Source organism: Heptranchias perlo, chromosome 3 (assembly GCF_035084215.1).
Source record: "Heptranchias perlo isolate sHepPer1 chromosome 3, sHepPer1.hap1, whole genome shotgun sequence".
Taxonomy (NCBI): domain Eukaryota; kingdom Metazoa; phylum Chordata; class Chondrichthyes; order Hexanchiformes; family Hexanchidae; genus Heptranchias; species Heptranchias perlo.
Window position 1 is genome coordinate 21,590,094 of NC_090327.1, and position 20,670 is coordinate 21,610,763.

A 20,670-nucleotide genomic window follows, 5' to 3' on the forward strand; every position below is an offset into this window, starting at 1 on the left:
TCATAGAGTAAAAAATCTCTATGTACTCTATGAATGAGGAGAGGCAAGATAAATTAGAGGGCACCATTCTAAAAAGGTTTCAGGAACAGAGAGATCTGGAGGTATATGCGCACAAGTCGTTGAAGGTGGCAGGACAGGTTGAGGAAGTGGTTAAAAAAGCATACGGGATCCTGGGCTTTATAAATAGAGGCATAGAGTACAAAAGCAAGGAAGTCATGATGAACCTTTATAAATCACTGGTTTGACCACAACTGGAGTATTGTGTCCAGTTCTGGGCACCGCACTTTAGGAAAAATGTGAAGGCCTTAGAGAGGGTGCAGAAAAGATTCACTAGAATGATTCCAGGGATGAAGGACCTGGAATCATTCTAGTAAATGATTAGAATTAATCATCCAGTTCCATTCCAGTTCCCTTTTGAAGGCCATGATTGAATCTGCCTCCACCACCCCCTCAGGCAGCGCATTCCAGATCCCAACCACTCACTGTGTAAAAAAGTTTTCCTCAGGTCACCTTTGGTTCTTTTGCCAATCACCTTAAATCTATGTCCTCTGGTTCTTGACCCTTCCGCCAAGGGAACAGTTTCTCTCTATCTAATCTGTCTAGACCCTTCATGATTTTAAATGCCTCTATCAAATCTCCTCTCAATCGTCTCTGTTCCAAGGAGCACAAATCCAGCTTCTCCAGTCTATCCACATAACTAAAGGCCCTCATCCCTGGAATCATTCTAGTCAATCTTTTCTGCAACCTCTCTAAGGCCTTCACATTTTTCCTAAAGTGCGGTGCCCAGAACTGGACACAATACTCCCGTTGTGGTCGAACCAGTGATTTATAAAGGTTCATCACGACTTCCTTGCTTTTGTACTCGATGCCTCTATTTATAAAGCCCAGGATCCCGTATGCTTTTTTAACTGCTTTCTCAACCTGCCCTGCCACCTTCAATGATTTGTATCCCCAGATCTCTCTGTTCCTGTACGCCTTTTAGAGTTGTGCCCTCTAGTTTATATTGCCTCTCCTCGTTCTTCCTACCAAAATGTATCAATTCGCACTTTTCTGCTTTAAATTTCATCTGCCATGTGTCCGTCCATGCCACCAACCTATCCATATCCTCTTGAAGTCTATCATTATCCTCTTCACTGTTCACTACACTTCCAAGTTTTGTGTCATCTGTAAATTTTGAAATTGTGCCCTGTACACCCAAGTCCACGTCATTAATATAGATCAAGAAAAGCAGTGGTCCTAGTACCGACCCCTGGGGAACACCACTGTGCACCTCCCTCCAGTCCAAAAAACAACCATTCACCACTACTCCCTGCTTCCTGTTACTTAGCCAATTTTGTATCCATGTTGCTACTGCCCCCTTTATTCCACGGGCTTCAATCTTGATGACAAGCCTATTATGTGACACTTTATCAAACGCCTTTTGAAAGTCCATATACAAAACATCAACCGCGTTGCCCGCATCTACCCTCTCTGTTACCTCATCAAAAAACTCTATCAGGTTAGTTAAAACGATTTGCCTTTAACAAATCCATGTTGGCTTTCCCTAATCAATCCACACTTGTCCAAATGACTGCTAATTCTGTCCCGGATTATCGTTTCTAAAAGTTTCTCCACCAACGAGGTTAAACTGACTGACCTGTAATTGCTGGGTTTATCCTTACACCCTTTTTTGAACAAGGGTGTAACATTTGCAATTCTCCAGTCCTCTGGCACCATCCCCATATCTAAGGAAGTTTGAAAGATTATGGCCAGCACCTCCACAATTTCCACCCTAATTTCCCTCAGCAACCGAGGATGCATCCCATACGGACCGGGTGACTTATCTACTTTAAGTACGGATAGCCTTTCTAGTACCTGTTCTTTATCAATTTTTAGCACATCCAGTATCTCAACTACATCTTCCTTTACCGAGATTCTGACAGCATCTTATTCCTTGGTAAAGACAGATGCAAAGTACTCATTTAGTATCTCGGCCATGCCTTCTGCCTCCATGGGTAGATCTCCTTTTTGGTCCCTAATCGGCCCCACCCCTCCTCTTACTACCCATTTACTGTTTATATGCTTATAGAACACTTTTGGATTCCCTTTTATGTTGGCCGCCAGTCTATTCCCATACTGTCGCTTTGTCCCTCTTATTTCCTTTTTCACTTTCCCTCTGAACTTTCTATATTCTGCCTGGTTCTCACTTGTGCTATCAACCTGGCATCTGTCATACGCCCCTTTTTTCTGCTTCATCTTACTGTCTATCTCTCTTGTCATCCAGGGAGCTCCTGCTTTAGTTGCCCTACCTTTCTTCCGCGTGGGAATGTACCTATACTGTACCCGAACCATCTCCTCCTTAAAGGCCGCCGATTATTCGATTACAGTTGTTCCTGCCAATCTTTGATTCCAATTTACCCATGCCAGATCTGTTCTCATCCCACTGAAATTGGCGCTCCTCCAATTGAGTATTTTTACTTTAGAGTGGTCCATGTCCTTTTCCATAGCTATTCTAAACCTTTTGATACTATGATCACTGTTCCCTAAATGTTTCCCCACTGACACTTGCTCCACTTGGCCCACCTCATTCCCCAGAACCAAATCCAGCAATGCTTCCTTCCTTGTTGGGCCGGAAATGTACTGGTCAAGAAAGTTCTCCTGAACACATTTCAAAAATTCCTCCCCCTCTTTGCCCCTTATATTATTACTATCTCAGTCTATATTAGGGTAGTTGAAGTCTCCCGTTATCACAACTCCACGGCTTTTGCACGTCTCTGTAATTTCCCTGCAAATTTTCTCCTCTATCTCCTTCCCATTAGTTGGTGACCTATAGAATACACCCAGTAGTGAAATGGCACCTCTACTGTTTCTTAACTCTAACTAAATAGATTCTGTCCTTGACCCCTCCAGGACATTCTCTCTCTCATGCACTTCAATATTCTCCTTAATCAATACTGCCACCCTCCCTCCTTACTTCCCTTCCCTATCTTTCCTGAACACCTTGTATCCAGGAATATTTAGAACCCAATCCTGCCCTTTTTTGAGCCAGGTCTCCGTTATCGCCACAACATCGTATTCCCATGTGGTATTTGCGCCTGCAACTCACCAACCTTGTTTAACACACTTTGTGCGTTTACACACATACACTGTAGACCTATCTTAGACTTTCTTGTACTCTCTCTTAGTCTGTTCCCATCTACTACCAGACTATTTCTTACTCTAGTGATATCTTTCTCTCCCAATCCTTTGTGTGCCTTGCTTCTCCTTTCCAATGCCACATCCTGTTGCCCATTTCCCTGCCAAATTAGTTTAAAACCCCCCACAGCACGAGTGAACCTCCCCACGAGGACATTTGTCCCAGCTCCGTTGAGGTGCAACCTATCCAGCCTGTACAGGTCCCACCTCCCCCATAACTGGTCCCAATGCCCCAGGAATCTAAAGCCCTCCCTCCTGCATCATCTCTCCAGCCACGCACTCATCTTCTTTATCCTCCTATTTCTATACTTACTAGCTCGTAGCACCGGGAGTAATCCGGAGATTACTACCTTTGAGATCCTGCTTCTTAATCTCTTTCCTAACTCCTTAAAATCTGCCTGCAGGACCTCATCCCTCTTTCTACCTATGTCGTTGGTACCGATATGGACCACGACCTCTGGCTGTTCACCCTCCCCCTCCAGAATGTTCTGCAGCCACTCAGTGACATCCTTGACCCTGGCACCAGGGAGGCAACATACCATCCTGGAATCACGACTGTGGCCACAGAAATGCCTGTCTGTTCCCAAAATGTAGAATCCCCTATCACTATTGCTCTCCTGACCTTTCTCCTCCCCTGCTGTACTGCTGAGCCACCGCTGCTGTGGAATTGGCTCTGGCTGCACTCCCCAGAGGAACCCTGTCCCTCACCAGTATTCAAAACTGAATACTGGTTGGAGAGTAAGATGCCCTCAAGGGACTCCTGCACTACCTGCCTGCTCCTCCTTGTCGGTTTGGCAGGAACCCATTCCCTCTCTGCCTGCTCCACATCATGCTCTATATTAAGCTGTGGGGTGACAACCTGCTGAAATGTGCTATCCACATTGCTCTCAGCCTCGCGATTCCACTGCAGTTTCTCCAGCTGCTGCTCAAGGTCCGAAACCGGGAGCTCGAGCTCCTCCAGCTGATGATACCACTTCCTGCATCTGTGGTTGTCCAAGACACGGGAAGCGTCCTGGAGTTCCCACATGACACTGGATGTGCATTCGACGAGACTGAGGTGCTCAGCCATGCCTCGATTTATTTATTTATTTATTTATTTTTATTCGTTCACGGGATGTGGGCGTCGCTAGTGAGGCCAGCATTTATTGCCCATCCCTAATTGCCCTCGAGAAGGTGGTGGTGAGCCGCCTTCTTGAACCGCTGCAGTCCGTGTGGTGACTGTTCTCCCACAGTGCTGTTAGGAAGGGAGTTCCAGGATTTTGACCCAGCGACAATGAAGGAACGGCGATATAATTCCAAGTCGGGATGGTGTGTGACTTGGAGGGGAACGTGCAGGTGATGTTGTTCCCATGCGCCTGCTGCCCTTGTCCTTCTAGGTGGTAGAGGTCGCGGGTTTGGGAGGTGCTGTCGAAGAAGCCGTGGCGAGTTGCTGCAGTGCATCCTGTGGATGGTGCACACTGCAGCCACTGTGCGCCGGTGGTGAAGGGAGTGAATGTTTAGGGTGGTGGATGGGGTGCCAATCAAGCGGGCTGCTTTATCTTGGATGGTGTCGAGCTTCTTGAGTGTTGTTGGAGCTGCACTCATCCAGGCAAGTGGAGAGTATTCCATCACACTCCTGACTTGTGCCTTGTAGATGGTGGAAAGGCTTTGGGGAGTCAGGAGGTGAGTCACTCGCCGCAGAATACCCAGCCTCTGACCTGCTCTCGTAGCCACAGTATTTATATGGCTGGTCCAGTTAAGTTTCTGGTCAATGGTGACCCCCAGGATGTTGATGGTGGGGGATTCAGCGATGGTAATGCCGTTGAATGTCAAGGGGAGGTGGTTAGACTCTCTCTTGTTGGAGATGGTCATTGCCTGGCACTTATCTGGCGCGAATGTTACTTGCCACTTATGAGCCCAAGCCTGGATGTTGTCCAGGTCTTGCTGCATGCGGGCTCGGACTGCTTCATTATCTGAGGGGTTGCGAATGGAACTGAAAACTGTGCAGTCATCAGCGAACATCCCCATTTCTGACCTTATGATGGAGGGAAGGTCATTGATGAAGCAGCTGAAGATGGTTGGGCCAAGGACACTGCCCTGAGGAACTCCTGCAGCAATGTCCTGGGGCTGAGATGATTGGCCTCCAACAACCACTACCATCTTCCTTTGTGCCAGGTATGACTCCAGCCACTGGAGAGTTTTCCCCCTGATTCCCATTGACTTCAATTTTACTAGGGCTCCTTGATGCCACACTCGGTCAAATGCTGCCTTGATGTCAAGGGCAGTCACTCTCACCTCACCTCTGGAATTCAGCTCTTTTGTCCATGTTTGGACCAAGGCTGTAATGAGGTCTGGAGCCGAGTGGTCCTGGCGGAACCCAAACTGAGCATCGGTGAGCAGGTTATTGGTGAGTAAGTGTCGCTTGATAGCACTGTCGACGACACCTTCCATCACTTTGCTGATGATTGAGAGTAGACTGATGGGGCGGTAATTGGCCGGATTGGATTTGTCCTGCTTTTTGTGGACAGGACATACCTGGGCAATTTTCCACATTGTCGGGTAGATGCCAGTGTTGTAGCTGTACTGGAACAGTCTTGGCTAGATGCGCAGCTTGTTCTGGAGCACAAGCCTTCAGCACTACAGCCGGGATGTTGTCGGGGCCCAAAGCCTTTGCTGTATCCAGTGCATTCAGCCGTTTCTTGATATCACGTGGAGTGAATCGAATTGGCCGAAGACTGGCTTCCGCGATGGTGGGGATATCAGGAGGAGGCCGAGATGGATCATCCACTCGGCACTTGTGGCTGAAGATGGTTGCAAACGCTTCAGCCTTGTCTTTTGCACTCACGTGCTGGACTCCGCCATCATTGAGAATGGTGATGTTTGCAGAGCCTCCTCCTCCCGTTAGTTGTTTAATTGTCCACCACCATTCACGACTGGATGTGGCAGGACTGCAGAGCTTTGATCTGATCCGTTGGTTGTGGAATCGCTTAGCTCTGTCTATAGCATGTTGCTTCCGCTGTTTAGCATGCATGTAGTCCTGAGTTGTAGCTTCACCAGGTTGGCACCTTATTTTTAGGTACGCCTGGTGCTGCTCCTGGCATGCTCTTCTACACTCCTCATTGAGCCAGGGTTGATCCCCTGGCTTGTTGGTAATGGTAGAGTGAGGAATATGCCAGGCCATGAGGTTACAGATTGTGCTGGAATACAATTCTTCTGCTGCTGATGGCCCACAGCGCCTCATGGATGTCCAGTTTTGAGCTGCTAGATCCATTCTGAATCTATCCCATTTAGCACGGTGGTAGTGCCACACAACACGTTGGATGGTGTCCTCAGTGCGAAGACGGGACTTCATCTCCACGAGGACTGTGCAATGGTCACTCCTACCAATACCGTCATGGACAGATGCATTTGCGACAGGTAGATTGGTGAGGATGAGGTCAAGTAAGTTTTTCCCTCGTGTTGGTTCGCTCACCACCTGCCGCAGGCCCAGTCTAGCAGCTATATCCTTCAAGACTCGGCCAGCTCGGTCAGTAGTGGTGCTACCGAGCCACTCTTGGTGATGGACATTGAAGTCCCCCACCCAGAGTACATTCGGTGCCCTTGCTACCCTCAGTGCTTCCTCCAAGTGGTGCTCAACATGGAGGAGGACTGATTCATCAGCTGAGGGAGGACGGTAGGTGGTAATCAGCAGGAGGTTTCCTTGCCCATGTTTGACCTGATGCCATGAGATTTCATGGGGTCCAGAGTCAATGTTGAGCACTTCCAGGGCCACTCCCTCCTGACTGTATATCACTGTACCGCCACCTCTGGTGGGTCTGTCCTGCCGGTGGGACAGGACATACCCAGGGATGGTGATGGAAGAGTCTGGGACGTTGGCTGAAAGGTATGATTCTGTGAGTATGGCTATGTCAGGCTGTTGCTTGACTAGTCTGTGGGACAGCTCTCCCAATTTTGGCACAAGTCCCCAGATGTTAGTAAGGAGGACCTTGCAGGGTCGACTGGGCTTGGTGTTTTGCCGTTGTCATGTCCGGTGCCTAGTGGTCTGATGCCGGGTGGTCCGTCCGGTTTTATTCTTATTATGACTTTTTGTAGCGAGATTTTACAACTGAGTGGCTTGCCATTTCACATTGCTGTGGGTCTGGAGTCACATATAGGCCAGAACCGGGTAAGGGTGGCAGGTTTCCTTCCCTTAATTGAATTTAATTAATTAATTGTATTTAAATTCACCAGCTGCCGTGGCGGGATTTGAACTCATGACTCTGGATTTTAGTCCAGGCCTCTGGATTACTAGCCCAGTAACATAACCACTATGCTACCGTACCTGTACATATTATATTATTAACTAAACTTAACAAGAATAAACTTAAAGACTTAAAAAAAACACTCACCAGAAAAACAAACACTCACCAGCTACTCACCAATCAGTTCCTTCCCTTATGCTGACGTCACTTAAGGTGACTCTGCAGCTAATACAACAAACACTTCTATTAACAGACTAACATCACAAATGGAAGCAAATCAATGAACACAAAACATCCAAATGGTCGAAAACAAGGCAATAAAAATTCACTTTGTGTCTCCCCTCTCTATTAACAGTGATATTTTCAAATCAGTGTGTTTATGATATGTCGCTCATTGTGCATGTTATCCAGAATTATACTGGGAGCCAGTATCTGCAACCACATTCTTCTGAAATAGGTGCAACATTTCTTTAACTGACTAAAGATTCTAGTAATACTGAAAAAAAAGTGAAACATCTGTATAATATACATGACCCATTAAGTGTTTGCAAGTTTTCTGGGTCGATCTATCATCTTACACATCCCCTTCTTAAAGCCATGTTGAGTCAGATTGTTTAGGGCAGTTATCTCACTACTGTGAGAGCCTAGAATACCATTTCCAATAGTAGTATGTCTTCTGGATATCATGCACAATGAGAGACACATCATAAACACACTTAGTTATGTCACCACATCAATTCTTGTTGATATAAACAAGAGACAAAGATTAGACGCCATGGTCTTTTATGTTGGAAGCCATGGTCATTTATGTTGGAAGCCATGGTCATTTATGTTGGAAGCCATGGTCATTTATGTTGGAAGCCATGGTCCTTTATATGAGAAGCCATGGTCTTTTACGTTAGAAGCCATGGTCCTTTATATGAGAAGCCATGGTCTTTTACGTTAGAAGCCATGGTCTTTTACGTTAGAAGCCATGGTCCTTTATATGAGAAGCCATGGTCTTTTACGTTAGAAGCCATGGTCTTTTACGTTAGAAGCCATGGTCCTTTATATGAGAAGCCATGGTCTTTTATGTTAGAAGCCATGGTCTTTTATGTTAGAAGCCATGGTCTTTTACGTTAGAAGCCATGGTCTTTTACGTTAGAAGCCATGGTCTTTTACGTTAGAAGCCATGGTCTTTTACGTTAGAAGCCATGGTCTTTTACGTTAGAAGCCATGGTCTTTTACGTTAGAAGCCATGGTCTTTTACGTTAGAAGCCATGGTCTTTTACGTTAGAAGCCATGGTCTTTTACGTTAGAAGCCATGGTCTTTTACGTTAGAAGCCATGGTCTTTTACGTTAGAAGCCATGGTCTTTTATATTACACTCTTCATATACATACATACTGAATATAATAGTTTGGTTGATGTAAATCATTTGGAACTGACCTTTGACCGATCATTCTGATTGGCTCCTAACTCAAACAGCCTTTCCACAATAGTCAGTTTGTTATCTCGAACAGCGATCATAAGTGGGGTCAGACCAGATTCCTACAAATCAAAATATATCACGCTTAATAAAACAAATATTTTTTAAAACTTGTTTAATTGAAATCTGCTTTCATGAAAGTGTCGAATCATCAAATGAAAGTCTCAGATTCGATCACTGGTCTGTGGTGAGTTAGACAGCATCATGTGGGACTGCAGTAAGAACACTACAATTGGCCTTAGCGCCCCTGGATTAGGAAAGCCACAGTCAGCCAGAGCTCCCAATACTGGGGAAATATCCTGTAACCATTGCTGAAAGTACATCTATGCAGACATTGGGCTAGGACAGTGTTGTGCTCCCCTGCCATGATCAAATAGCCTGCTGACCCTCACTGTTAAAGCTTACACATGAAGAATGACCACTTGGGCAAGGCAATGGAGAAAACCCATCATTTCTGGCATTGTAGCTCAGAATGGTGTGAGAGTCTTCAGAAAACAAGCTCTCCAACTTAACTTAAACACGCCATCATTATTCAGTTAAGAAAATTCCCTGGAATAAATGGTCTCTGGTCTCTCTCACTTCACTATGATTATCTTAAACTATTGCAGTTACAGGGTGGGTTAGAAATAGAAAGCAAGAAAAAAACAGGAATTATAAAAATGGATTTATTTGCTGTAGATTAAGGTTGAAACCACTTTGCTTTGCCCAAAGCACTATACGGTCAAGGGTACGACATAACTAAGAACCTTATGGGTGGAAGTTAAATCCATGAAAAAGGTATCTTCTCCAGTTTAGATTATTCACATTAGGACTATGGGAGAAATAAATATATTTCCCAATTTAATAAATAACACCATGTAAGAATCAATCAATATTCAGCCACATAGAGTTACATAGAGTCTACAGCACAGAAACAGGCCATTCCGCCCAACTAGTCTAAGCTGGCATTTATGCACCACACGAGCCTCCTCCCACCCCTCTTCATCTAACCCTATCTGCATATCCTTCCATTCCTTTCTCCCCCACGTACTTATTTAGCTTCCCCTTAAATGCATCAATGCTATTCGCCTCAACTACTCCTTGTGGTAGTGCGTTCCACAATCTTACCTCTCTTTGGGTAAAGAAGTTTCTCCTGAATTCCCTATTGGATTTATTAGTGACTATCTTATATTTATGACCTCTAGTTTTGGACTCCAGAAGTGGAAACATTTTTTCTATGTCTACCCTATCAAACCCTTTCAGTATCTTAATGATCTCAATCAGGTCACCCCTCAGCCTTCTCTTTTCTAGAGGCAAGAGCCCCAGCCTGTTTAGCCTTTCCTAATCAGTATATCATCTCAGTTCTGGTATTATCCTTGCGACTCTCTTTTGCACCTTCTCCAAAGCTTCTATATCCTTTTTATTATATGGAGACCAGAACTGTTCCCAGTACTCCAAGTGTGGTCTAACCAAGCTTCTACACAAGTTCAACATATCTTCTTTGCTTTTCAATTCTCTCCCTCCAGAAATGAACCCCAGTGCTTGGTTTGCTTTTTTAAGGCCTTATTAACCTGCGTCACTACTTTCAGTGATTGTGTATCTGTACCCCTAGATCCCTTTGCTCCTCTACCCATTAAAACTCTTATCATCCAAGCAATATGTGGCCTCTTTATTTTTCCTACCAAAATGCACTACCTCACACTTATCTATATTGAAATTCATTTGCCAATTACACTTCAAGTTTATTAATGTCTTCCTGTATTTTGTCGCATTCTTCAGCTGTATTAACTACACCTCCCAATTTGGTAACGTCCGCAAATTTTGAAATTGTACTTCCGATTCCTGAGTCCAAATCATTAATGTAATGCATTAATGTGCAAAAACTGTCTGCCTTCAGTTGAAAAGAAAATTGGGTGAGATCTAAATCAGACGGCCGATTCACTATCAACCGTTTTTCAACCGACGATAAAAGTTAAAATTATCCCCAGTGCCTTTTGTTTAAGAATTAACTGATCACCTGTGATGTTTATGGGTGGTTTGTTATGGGCTTGGAATTACCTCCATGGGTGCAACCCCGAAGTTATGCCCATTTTGCCAATGTGAAGTTACTATTGTAAATGAAAATAAGGAAATGGCAGACTTGCTAAACAATCACTTTGTATTGGTTTTCATAGTAGAGGAAGAGGATAAATTACAAGCAATACGAGGAAAAATAAAAATAAATCAAGGGGAGGAACTTACTCTTGTTAAAAAAGCATATGGGATCCTGGGCTTTGTTAACAGAGGCATAGAGTACAAAAGCAAGGAGGTTATGCTAAACCTTTATAAAACACTGGTTAGGCCTCAGCTAATTCTGGGCACCACACTTCAGGAAGGATGTCAAGGCCTTAGAGACGGCGCCAATCAGCTTAAATCTATGTCCTATAGTTCGTGAACTCTCCGCTAGGAGAAACAGGTACTTCCTGTCTACTCTATCTAGGCTCATCATAATTTTGTACACCTCAATCAAGTCTCCCCTCAGCCTCCTCTGCTCCAAGGAAAACAACCCCAGCCTATCCAATCTCTCCTCGTAGCTGCAATTTTCAAGTCCTGGCAGCATTCTTGTAAATTACGTCCTTCCTATATGTGGTCCTTCCTATATGTGGTGACCAGAACTGCGCACAATACTCCAGCCGTGGCCTTACCAGCGTTTTATACAGTTCCATCATTACATCCCTGCTTTTGTATTCTATACCTCGGCTAATAACAGCGAGCATTCCGTATGCCTTCTTCACAACCTTATTTATCTGTACTGCCACCTTCAGGGACCTGTGCACATGCACTCCAAGCTCTCTCACTTCCTCTACCCCTCTCAATATATTCCCGTTTATTGCGTATTCCCTTTTACTGTTTGCCCTCCCTAAGTGCATTACCTCACGCTTCTCTGGGTTGAACTCCATTTGTCACTTTTCCGCCCACTCCACCAACCCATTGATATCTTCTTGGAGTCTACAGCTATCCTCTTCACTATCAACTACACGGCCAATTTTTGTGTCGTCTGCAAATTTGCCAATCACGACCCCTACATTCAAGTCCAAATCATTAATATATACCACAAACAGCAAGGGACCCAACACTGAGCCTCGTGGCACACCACTGGAAACAGATTTCCATTCGCAAAGAAATCCATCGACTTTTACCCTTTGTTTCCTGTTACTGAGCCAATTTTGGATCCAATTCGCCACATTTCCCTGTAACCCATGGGTTTTTACCTTTCTGACCAGTCTGCCATGTGGAACCTTGTCAAATGCCTTACTAAAATCCATGTAGACAACATCCACTGCACTACCTTCATCAATCCTCCTTGTCACTTCCTCAAAGAATTCAATCAGATTTGTAAGGCATGACCTTCCCTGAACAAATCCATGCTGACTATCCCTGATTAAACCATGCCTTTCCAAGTGACAGTTTATCCTATCTCTCGTTATTGATTCTAGGTAAGACTGACCAGCCTATAATTGTTCGGCCTTTCCCTTGTACCTTTTTTAAACAATGGTACTACGTTTGCAGTCTTCCAGTCCTCCGGTACCTCCCCTGTATCTAGTGAGGATTGGAAAATGATCCTCAGAGCATCCGCTATTTCCTCCCTGGCTTCCTTCAATAACCTAGGAATCAATCCATCCGGCCCTGGTGACTTATCAACTTTCAAGGATTCCAGTCCCTCTAGTACTTCCTCTCTCGTTATGTTTACCTTATCCACTATTTCACACCTCTCCTCTTTAACTACTACATTCAGATCATCCCTTTCCTTTGTGAATACAGAGACAAAATGTTCATTTAAAACCCTACCCACATCCTCTGCTTCTACACACAAGTTACCCTTATCATCCCTGATAGGTCCCACCTTTTCCTTAGCTATCCTCTTGTTCTTAATGTACTGATAAAACATTTTTGGGTTTTCTTTAATCTTAGCAGCTAATATTTTTTCATGCCCTCTCTTTGCTTTCCTTATTTCCTTTTTTACATCATCTATGTGGAGAGACTGGAGAAGCTGGGGTTCTTCTCCTTAGAACAGAGAAGTTTAAGGGGAGATTTGATAGAAGTATTCAAAATCATGAACGGTTTTGATCGAGTAAATAAGGAGAAACTGTTTCCAGTGGCAGAAGGGTCGGTAACCAGAGGACACAAATTTAAGGTGATTGGCAAAAGAACCAGATGTGACATGTGGAAACTTTTTTTTACGCATAGAGTTGCTATGATTTGGAATGCACAGCCTGAAAGGGTGGTGGAAACAGATTCAATAATAACTATCAAAAGGGAATTGAATAACTACTTGAAGGGAAAAAAATTACAGGGCAATGAGGAAAGAGCAGGGGAATAGGACTAATTGGACAGCTCCTTCAAAGAGCCAGCACAGGCACAATGGGCCGAATGGTCTTCTTCTGTGCTGTAACATACTATGATACTATGATTCTAGGTTGAATAGAAATAGAAAAGTGACAATGGAGAATATAATGAAGCTGTAGATTGACAAATTTCCAGGACGTGACGGTTTCCTCCCAGGGTGATAAAATAAGTAGGTGAGGAAGTTGCAAATGCTTTAGTCATGATCTTCCAAAGTTCTCTTGATTCAGGAATTGTCCCCTTGGATTGGATAATTGGCAATATCACTCCATTATTTAAGGGTGGGAGAGAAAAACTAGGAAATTATAGACCTATTAGTCTAACGTCTGTTGTGGAGAAGTTACTAGAATCTGTCATAAGGGACAGAGTGACTGAGCACTTGGACAAATATGAACTGATCAGAGAGAGCCAGCATGGATTTGTAAAGAGTAAGTCATGTTTAACTAACCTAGTTGAATTTTTTGAAGAGGTCAACAATGTGGTAGATAAGGGAGTGTCTATGGTTGTTATTTATATGGATTTCAGAAGGCATTTGATAAGGTTTCACACGAGAAAGCGTGAGCAAAAATAAAAGCGCATGAAATTGGAGGCAACCTATTGACATGAGTAGGGAATTGGTTAGAAGGTAGGAGACAGAGAGTAGGGCTAATGGGTGTGTACTTCAACTGGCAGGATGTGACTAGTGGTGTCCCCCAGGATCTGTACTGGGGTCTCAGCTTTTCACTATATTTATCAATGATTTAGATGAAGGAATAGTGATCCATATATCCATGTTTGCTGATGACACAAAGTTAGGTGGCATAGTAAGGAGTGTAGATGGGAGCAGAAAGTTGCAAAGGGAAATTGATAGATTAAGTGAGTGGGAGAACTGTGGCAGATGGAGTTTAGTGTGGGGAAATGTGAGGTCATTCACTTTGGACCAAAGAAAGATAGATCAGAGTATTTTCTAAATGGTGAGAAGTGAGGAACTGTGGAGAAACAAAGATTTAGGGATCCAGAAAATAACAAAATACTAGTGGACAGATACAAAAATAATTTAAAAGGCTAATGGAATGTTGGCCTTTATCTCAAGGGGGCTGGAATACAAAGGGGTGGAAGTTATGTTACAGTTGTATAAAGCTCTGGTTAGATCACATCTGGAGTACTGCGTTCAGTTCTGGGCACCACGCCTGCAGCGCAGATTCACCAGATACCGGGGCTAAAAGGGTTAAATTATGAGGACAGATTGTACAGACAAGGTTTGTAGTCTCTCGAGTATAGGAGATTAAGTGTGATCTAATTGAGCTGCTTAAGATGGTGAAAGGAGTTGATAGGGTAGATTGAGATAAACTATTTTCTCTGGTGGGGGAGAACAGAACAAGGGAGCATAACCTTCAAATTAGAGCTAGGCTGTTCAGGGGTGATGTCAGGAAGAAATTCTTCACTCAAAGGGTGGTGGAAATCTGGAACATTCTCCCCCAAAAAGCTGTTGAGGCTGGTGGTCAATTGAAAATTCAAAACTGCGATTGATAGATTTAGATGAGGGTATTAACGATTACGGAACCAAGGCAGGTAAGTGGAGTTAAGATACAGATCAGCCATGATTTAATTGATGTAAGGAATCTCACAACACCAGGTTATAGTCCAAAAGTTTATTTGAAAATCACAAGCTTTCGGAGGCTTTCTCCTTCGTCAGGTGAGTGTCGAGATTCATTGAAAATTACCGCATATATAGTCATAGAACAATGCCTGGTGATTACAGATAATCTTTCCATCTGCCCGTTATCAAGGCCATCAAATTAATTGAATAGTGTTCAGACAGAGAAACCTTAGATACCCCAGACAACTGAATATACAAACGGCCAGAACCAAAGAGAGGGAGAGAGAGAGAGAAACATCCGAAAGGAAGAGAAAGAGAGAGAATGACCAGTTGTGTTAAAAACTGATAACTTTTTTTTCCCCTGGTGGGGTTACGTGTAGCGCGACATGAACCCAAGAAACATAACCCCACCAGGGGAAAAAAAGTTATCTGTTTTTAATACAACTGGTCATTCTCTCTCTTTCTCTTCCTTTCGGATGTTTCTCTCTCTCTCTCCCTCTCTTTCTTTGGTTCTGGCCGTTTGTATATTCAGTTGTCTGGGGTATCTAAGGTTTCTCTGTCTGAACACTATTCAATTAATTTGATGGCCTTGATAACGGGCAGTTGGAAAGATTATCTGTAATCACCAGGCATTGTTCTATGACTATATATGCGGTAATTTTCAATGAATCTCGACACTCACCTGACGAAGGAGAAAGCCTCCGAAAGCTTGTGATTTTCAAATAAAACTGTTGGACTATAACCTCGTGTTGTAAGATTCCTTACATTTGTACACCCCAGTCCATCACCGGCATCTCCACATCATGATTTAATTGAATGGCGGAACAAGCTTGAGGGGCTGAATGGCCTACTCCTGTTCCTATGCACGCCCAAATATCCTCCCATTCTCAGAAGAATTTGCCCAAACTTAAAATAGGTGGAAATTAGCATAAACAATTGGGACCCAAGGAAACACCGAACCCATGCTAGTAAATTTCTTCTTTGAATCTTAAAATTTAAGTATCAGCTCATTTAACCATCATTCATGCCCATCAGGCACAGCAGGGGTAGAGTTTCCGCTAGATTGTGCTGGTTTTATTCCGCCTGAACCAGCGCAAAAGATCAAGGAAAATCGCAGAAAATCAAACGAAAGTTACGCCAAGCGTAAATCGAGTTTCTGCGATCTTTAACACTGGTTCAAAAACCATTGCACCCGAAGCCAGCCCCGCCCACAAAACTGGCCACGCCCACGATCGAAATAACAAGGATGGCAAGTTTCCGCTGATTGCGCCCATTTGAGGAGGGTCTTCAAATTAAGCTCGTTTTCTTAGGTGCACAAGCACTTGTAGGTATGTTTTTAAAATTTTTACATGTTAAAAAATATTTAATTTACTAAGAGACTGACTAGTGTACACCAATGAAAATAGTAAATGCTTCACTATAGCTTTTTAAGTCATTTTAAAATCAGGTTACTCACAGGTGGAGGACTAGACAGTTAATAAAAATGCTTATTTTTTGTGATAAACCCATTTTCAGCTGTGTTAATAAAACTTCACCAGATTACCACTCTTAAATACATCAATAAATATATTTTAATGCAAAGAAAAAAAATAAACGATTACGTTCTATTACGCTGACCGATTGCGCTGGATCATGGGAGATTTTGCATTTGTGATTATGCAACTACATTTTAGCGAAAACTTGAACTGTAACTGAACCAATGCAATTTCTGACCAATTTGCCGATTGTGGCCAAAGCGGAAACTCCACCCTATGTTTAACAAACTGCAATCGGGAAAGCTTTTCAATTTTTAATGTGACTTTTACTTATGCTATAAAAATGCATTCAAAGAAACAGAAAATACAGAGCAGGGCTCAGAGAGGATATATTTTAAAGGAAAAAGCTCAAAAAATTGCAATTAAAAAACTAGAAAAATTATTTTACTTCCTGTTGCACCTAATAATCTGGGCGCAATATTGAGAGACCCCTTGAATAAGCGCAATTGGAGGATACTCACATTTGAAAGTCAGTGGCATGACCAGTTTTGTGGGTGGAGATCCGTTCAGATGGAGGGTTTGATGGACGGATGTAAAAGATCAAGGAGACTTGAGCGTATTGTAATTAAGCGCCCAACTCACTTACGCCCGTACCATTCCGCGATCTTTTAATCCATGTAATTAGTTTGTGCCCAGATTATGTGTGTATCTGGGTGCAAATGCAGAGGAATATCCAGGCCATGATGTTTAGTTGCTGACCTGGCCTGTGTCTTTAAGGCCATTTGCTCAGGTATGCCTGGTTCATTAAAAAATATATAGCTGTAAAAGCTGCCCATTGGTGTGTAAACATTTTCGTATTCAGGCAACGATTAATCTCTTTTAGGCATTATGAAAAGTATGCATAGTTTCAAATGCAATATAAACATTAATATAACTTTGATGTCATATTTCTGTGTACACACCCACTGACAGTGGGAGAGTCAGAAAAAAACACATCTGCTCCCAGGGAGAAAAACTCTACCATCTGCACTTGACTCCTATTGTTTTCAATGAATGAAGAAAGTACCCCGAAGAACTCCTTTCACATGCAAAACAAAAGTTGTTAATTTCTTAATTAGGTCTATAGTTTTGAACCTTGTCAGTGTGAACGACTGCTTTGGATCGACTTTATCAATCTCCTTCACAATTATGAAAGTTTTAATTCACTGCAGAGTCTATTATTTTGCAATGAGAATGAACCCAGCTTCCTCAATCTTTCCAGACACCTATCTCTACCTCAGTACTGTTTTCCATTTGTGTCCTGTTCATTCCTCTGATGTAGTTATCCCTCAACAAACCAAGTCAATTGCTTGAAGCAAATGCTCTCACACGTTTGACTCAATGCTCTAAAACTGTCAAAAAGTTGTAAATCAGTGTTCCCTTTCAGCTTAAACTAAATTTATTTTTTGTCTACTTAGACACAAAGATCACAATAGACACCAGCAGTTTATGAAAGAAAGACTTGCATTTATATAGCGCCTTTCACGACCTCAGGACGTCCCAAAGCACTTTATAGCCAATGAGGTCCAATACTTTTGAAGTGTAGTCACTATTGTAATGTAGGAAATGCGGCAGCCAATTTGCGCACAGCAAGGTCCCACAAACAGCATTGTGATAATGACCAGATAATCTCTGTTACCTGTGATAATGACCAAATAATCTAATCAGAATCAGATTATGTGTTGCTGAATTTCCGTAACACAGTAATTCACCTAGTAACTGCCTACAAATTGCACTTTCAATGAAAATGACTCCTTTCAATCACACTATGAAATGAATGTGCTGGTAAATATTTAACCTGCTCTCTGATATAATAAATATGATTTAATAACAATGTATGTTTTATCCATTCATCAGGCATTAAATTGTAATCATTATTTACTAGATGATCTCTCGTGACATTGCACATGGGGAGTCAAAACCAAGTGTAGCCTTCAAGGAAAGCAGAGTTATAGAGCAGGCAGTAATTCGACCAGGGCATGAGATATAATTCAGTCCTCATTTTAAAGTGGTACCTTCTGTCCTTATTGTTATATTTCCATTATAAATTCCTATGTCCACATTTATAATGGAAACTGTCTATGTAAACTTCTCATGTATTTACACCTGTCCTCCAGTAGTGGCATCATAGCGCCTCCACTGGCAGGAGGGAGTAATTACAGCGTGACAAGTTTACATATGCAGTTTCCATTATAAATGTGGACATAGAAATTTATCATGGAGACAGTGGACAGGGAGCGTGTACAGACGTAAGATGTTTAATGTACTATTTCACTACATGACAACAGTGACCACGCTTCATAGAACCACGGGGGATGAGTAGAATTTTTTTTACAGAGCGAGTTGTTATGATTTGGAATGCACTGCCTGAAATGGTAGTGGAAGCAGATTCAGTTGTAACTTTTAAAAGCCACTTGGATTTATACTTGGAAAAAGAAAAATTTACAGGGCTACGGGGAAAGAGCAGGGGAGTGGGATTAATTGGCTAGCTCTTTCAAAGAGCCTGCACAGGCACGATGGGCTGAATGGCCCCCTTCTGTGCTGTATCATTCTATGATTCACAATAAGAAGTCTGTAATAACCCAACATAAAGCAACCCTGAACTAATACTCAAGTGATTGATGTGATTTAAGGGGACTTAATTTATTTTAAATAGTTTATTTTGAAAAAATTGTCAAGGTACCTTAGGATAACGTCACATAGTATCAAGTCCTTATTAAAATGCTGCCTTGGTGATTGCAGCCTTGCGTTAAGAACATTTTTTTTTCTTTGATAGAGTGACTGCTCTTCTGGTGAACTCATTGTATGACCTTTATCTTACTTATCAGTCAGCTGCTCTCGGGAGCATATACCTTCCAATTCCAACGAATGAAATATGATTTGTTCTATTCAAGAGAATTTGCATCCACCCTCCCTCCACGCCTCACATATATACACACATAATTTCGGCCATATTACCATTAAGAGAAAAACTCGGTTGCCCTTAAGCGGATCACCCTGCAGTAATAAGTAGAATGAATGACAAGTAGGAAGAAAAAAAGTTACACACTTCGTCGGTGAGAGTGATGTCTCGATCTCCCTTGTCCATGCTTTTCAGAGCCTGTTCCAGGGCACTCCATTCTCCTCTGCTAGCCAGCTGTAAAACCCGGCTGCCTGAACCCACGGTCGATCCAGAGCTGATGGAACTGGTCTCCGACATCTTCGCAACATTTGATCCACTTCCCCAACCAATGTTTCCCTGTTGGAATCGCTTCCCTCCTTCCCCCCCACCCCACCCCCCGCCCCCCTCCCTGGCTGGATCTATTCCGCTGTGTCGCTTTGTGCCATGGCAGGTGTGGCTCCTTGTGAATTTCACTCTGATCGATGGTTCATTTCACTCTCACTTTCTCTCTCTCTTTCTTTGTAGGGGGTAGAGACCAGAGATTGGAGCTGGCCTTTTCTTTTGATCAGCACCAATCAGGACCCTCAGTCTGCACTAGTTAAACGTTTCTAACTCCGCCTTGGTCCCGTTACCTTGGATTCAGCTTTTACATTAAGGCAGCATTTAGTGTGAAAGCCATGCTGGCTCCAAAGACGTTTTGCAGTCTAATTCCCTCCCAAGACATAACGTTCAGCTCCATTTGTCAATTTATCCTGATGATTTATTTTTATTTCTAAAAAATATGTATCACTCGAATTCTGTCTCCTATGACTTTGATATAAAATGTTGGGAACTTTATCTTCCACAATAAACCTTTATTACTATCCACTCCAAACTTTAAGATATACTTTTAATGTCACAATTTGTTTGAAAATCTAAAATATTTCTGGGAGAGGTTGGTGGATAGAATGTTAAAACAAATCTACATTACTTTAGCTGCACTGTTCCATATAATTATTTGGTCATTACTAACAACAATTAAAGCAAATGTTGATAAATTGTGAAATCTCAGGCAGTATCTAGGTTAACACAATTAAATGGGTAGAAAGGCTTCCTGTAACCTCAGGTGAGAACCCCTAACTATACTGTGCCCCATTTCCATTTCAGGTACCAGTCAATGACATCTCCAGGTTAGATTGCCAATTTGGAACAAATTAATGCATTTTTGCACTGTTTCCCCACACCTCGAAGGGACTGAAATGGAACTGTCCAAAATCATTTTACAAGAATAACAACAACCTGCATTTATATCGAGCCTTTAACATAGTAAAACGTCCCAAGATGCTTCACGGGATTGTAATCGGAATTTTATGTAGAATCTACACAGCCAGCAGATAGAGACAGCTTTTATCCAGCTCATTAGTTTGGGCTGGATTTGAACACAGCTCTTAGAGGCAAACAACCAATGCGGGGACTCATTGTACCATCCAGTTC

The 20,670-nt window shown here is 42.8% G+C and overlaps 1 protein-coding gene across 3 annotated transcripts in view; it reads right to left on the bottom strand.

The window, feature by feature from the left end:
* The window catches only part of trpn1 (transient receptor potential cation channel, subfamily N, member 1), a 272,820-nt gene extending 253,271 nt beyond the window's left edge, over positions 1–19,549 (bottom strand). For 2 of the 3 annotated variants that reach the window (XM_067978518.1, XM_067978509.1), the window contains exons 1-2: positions 19,366–19,549; positions 8,822–8,923 (exon numbers count right to left, since the gene is read on the bottom strand). In XM_067978518.1, the coding sequence (XP_067834619.1) occupies positions 8,822–8,923; positions 19,366–19,515 (252 nt within the window). In that variant the 5' untranslated portion in view covers positions 19,516–19,549. The remainder of the gene's footprint in view (positions 1–8,821; positions 8,924–19,365) is intronic. The other variant, XM_067978520.1, reaches the window with a different exon arrangement.
* Positions 19,550–20,670: the final 1,121 nt, after the last annotated feature.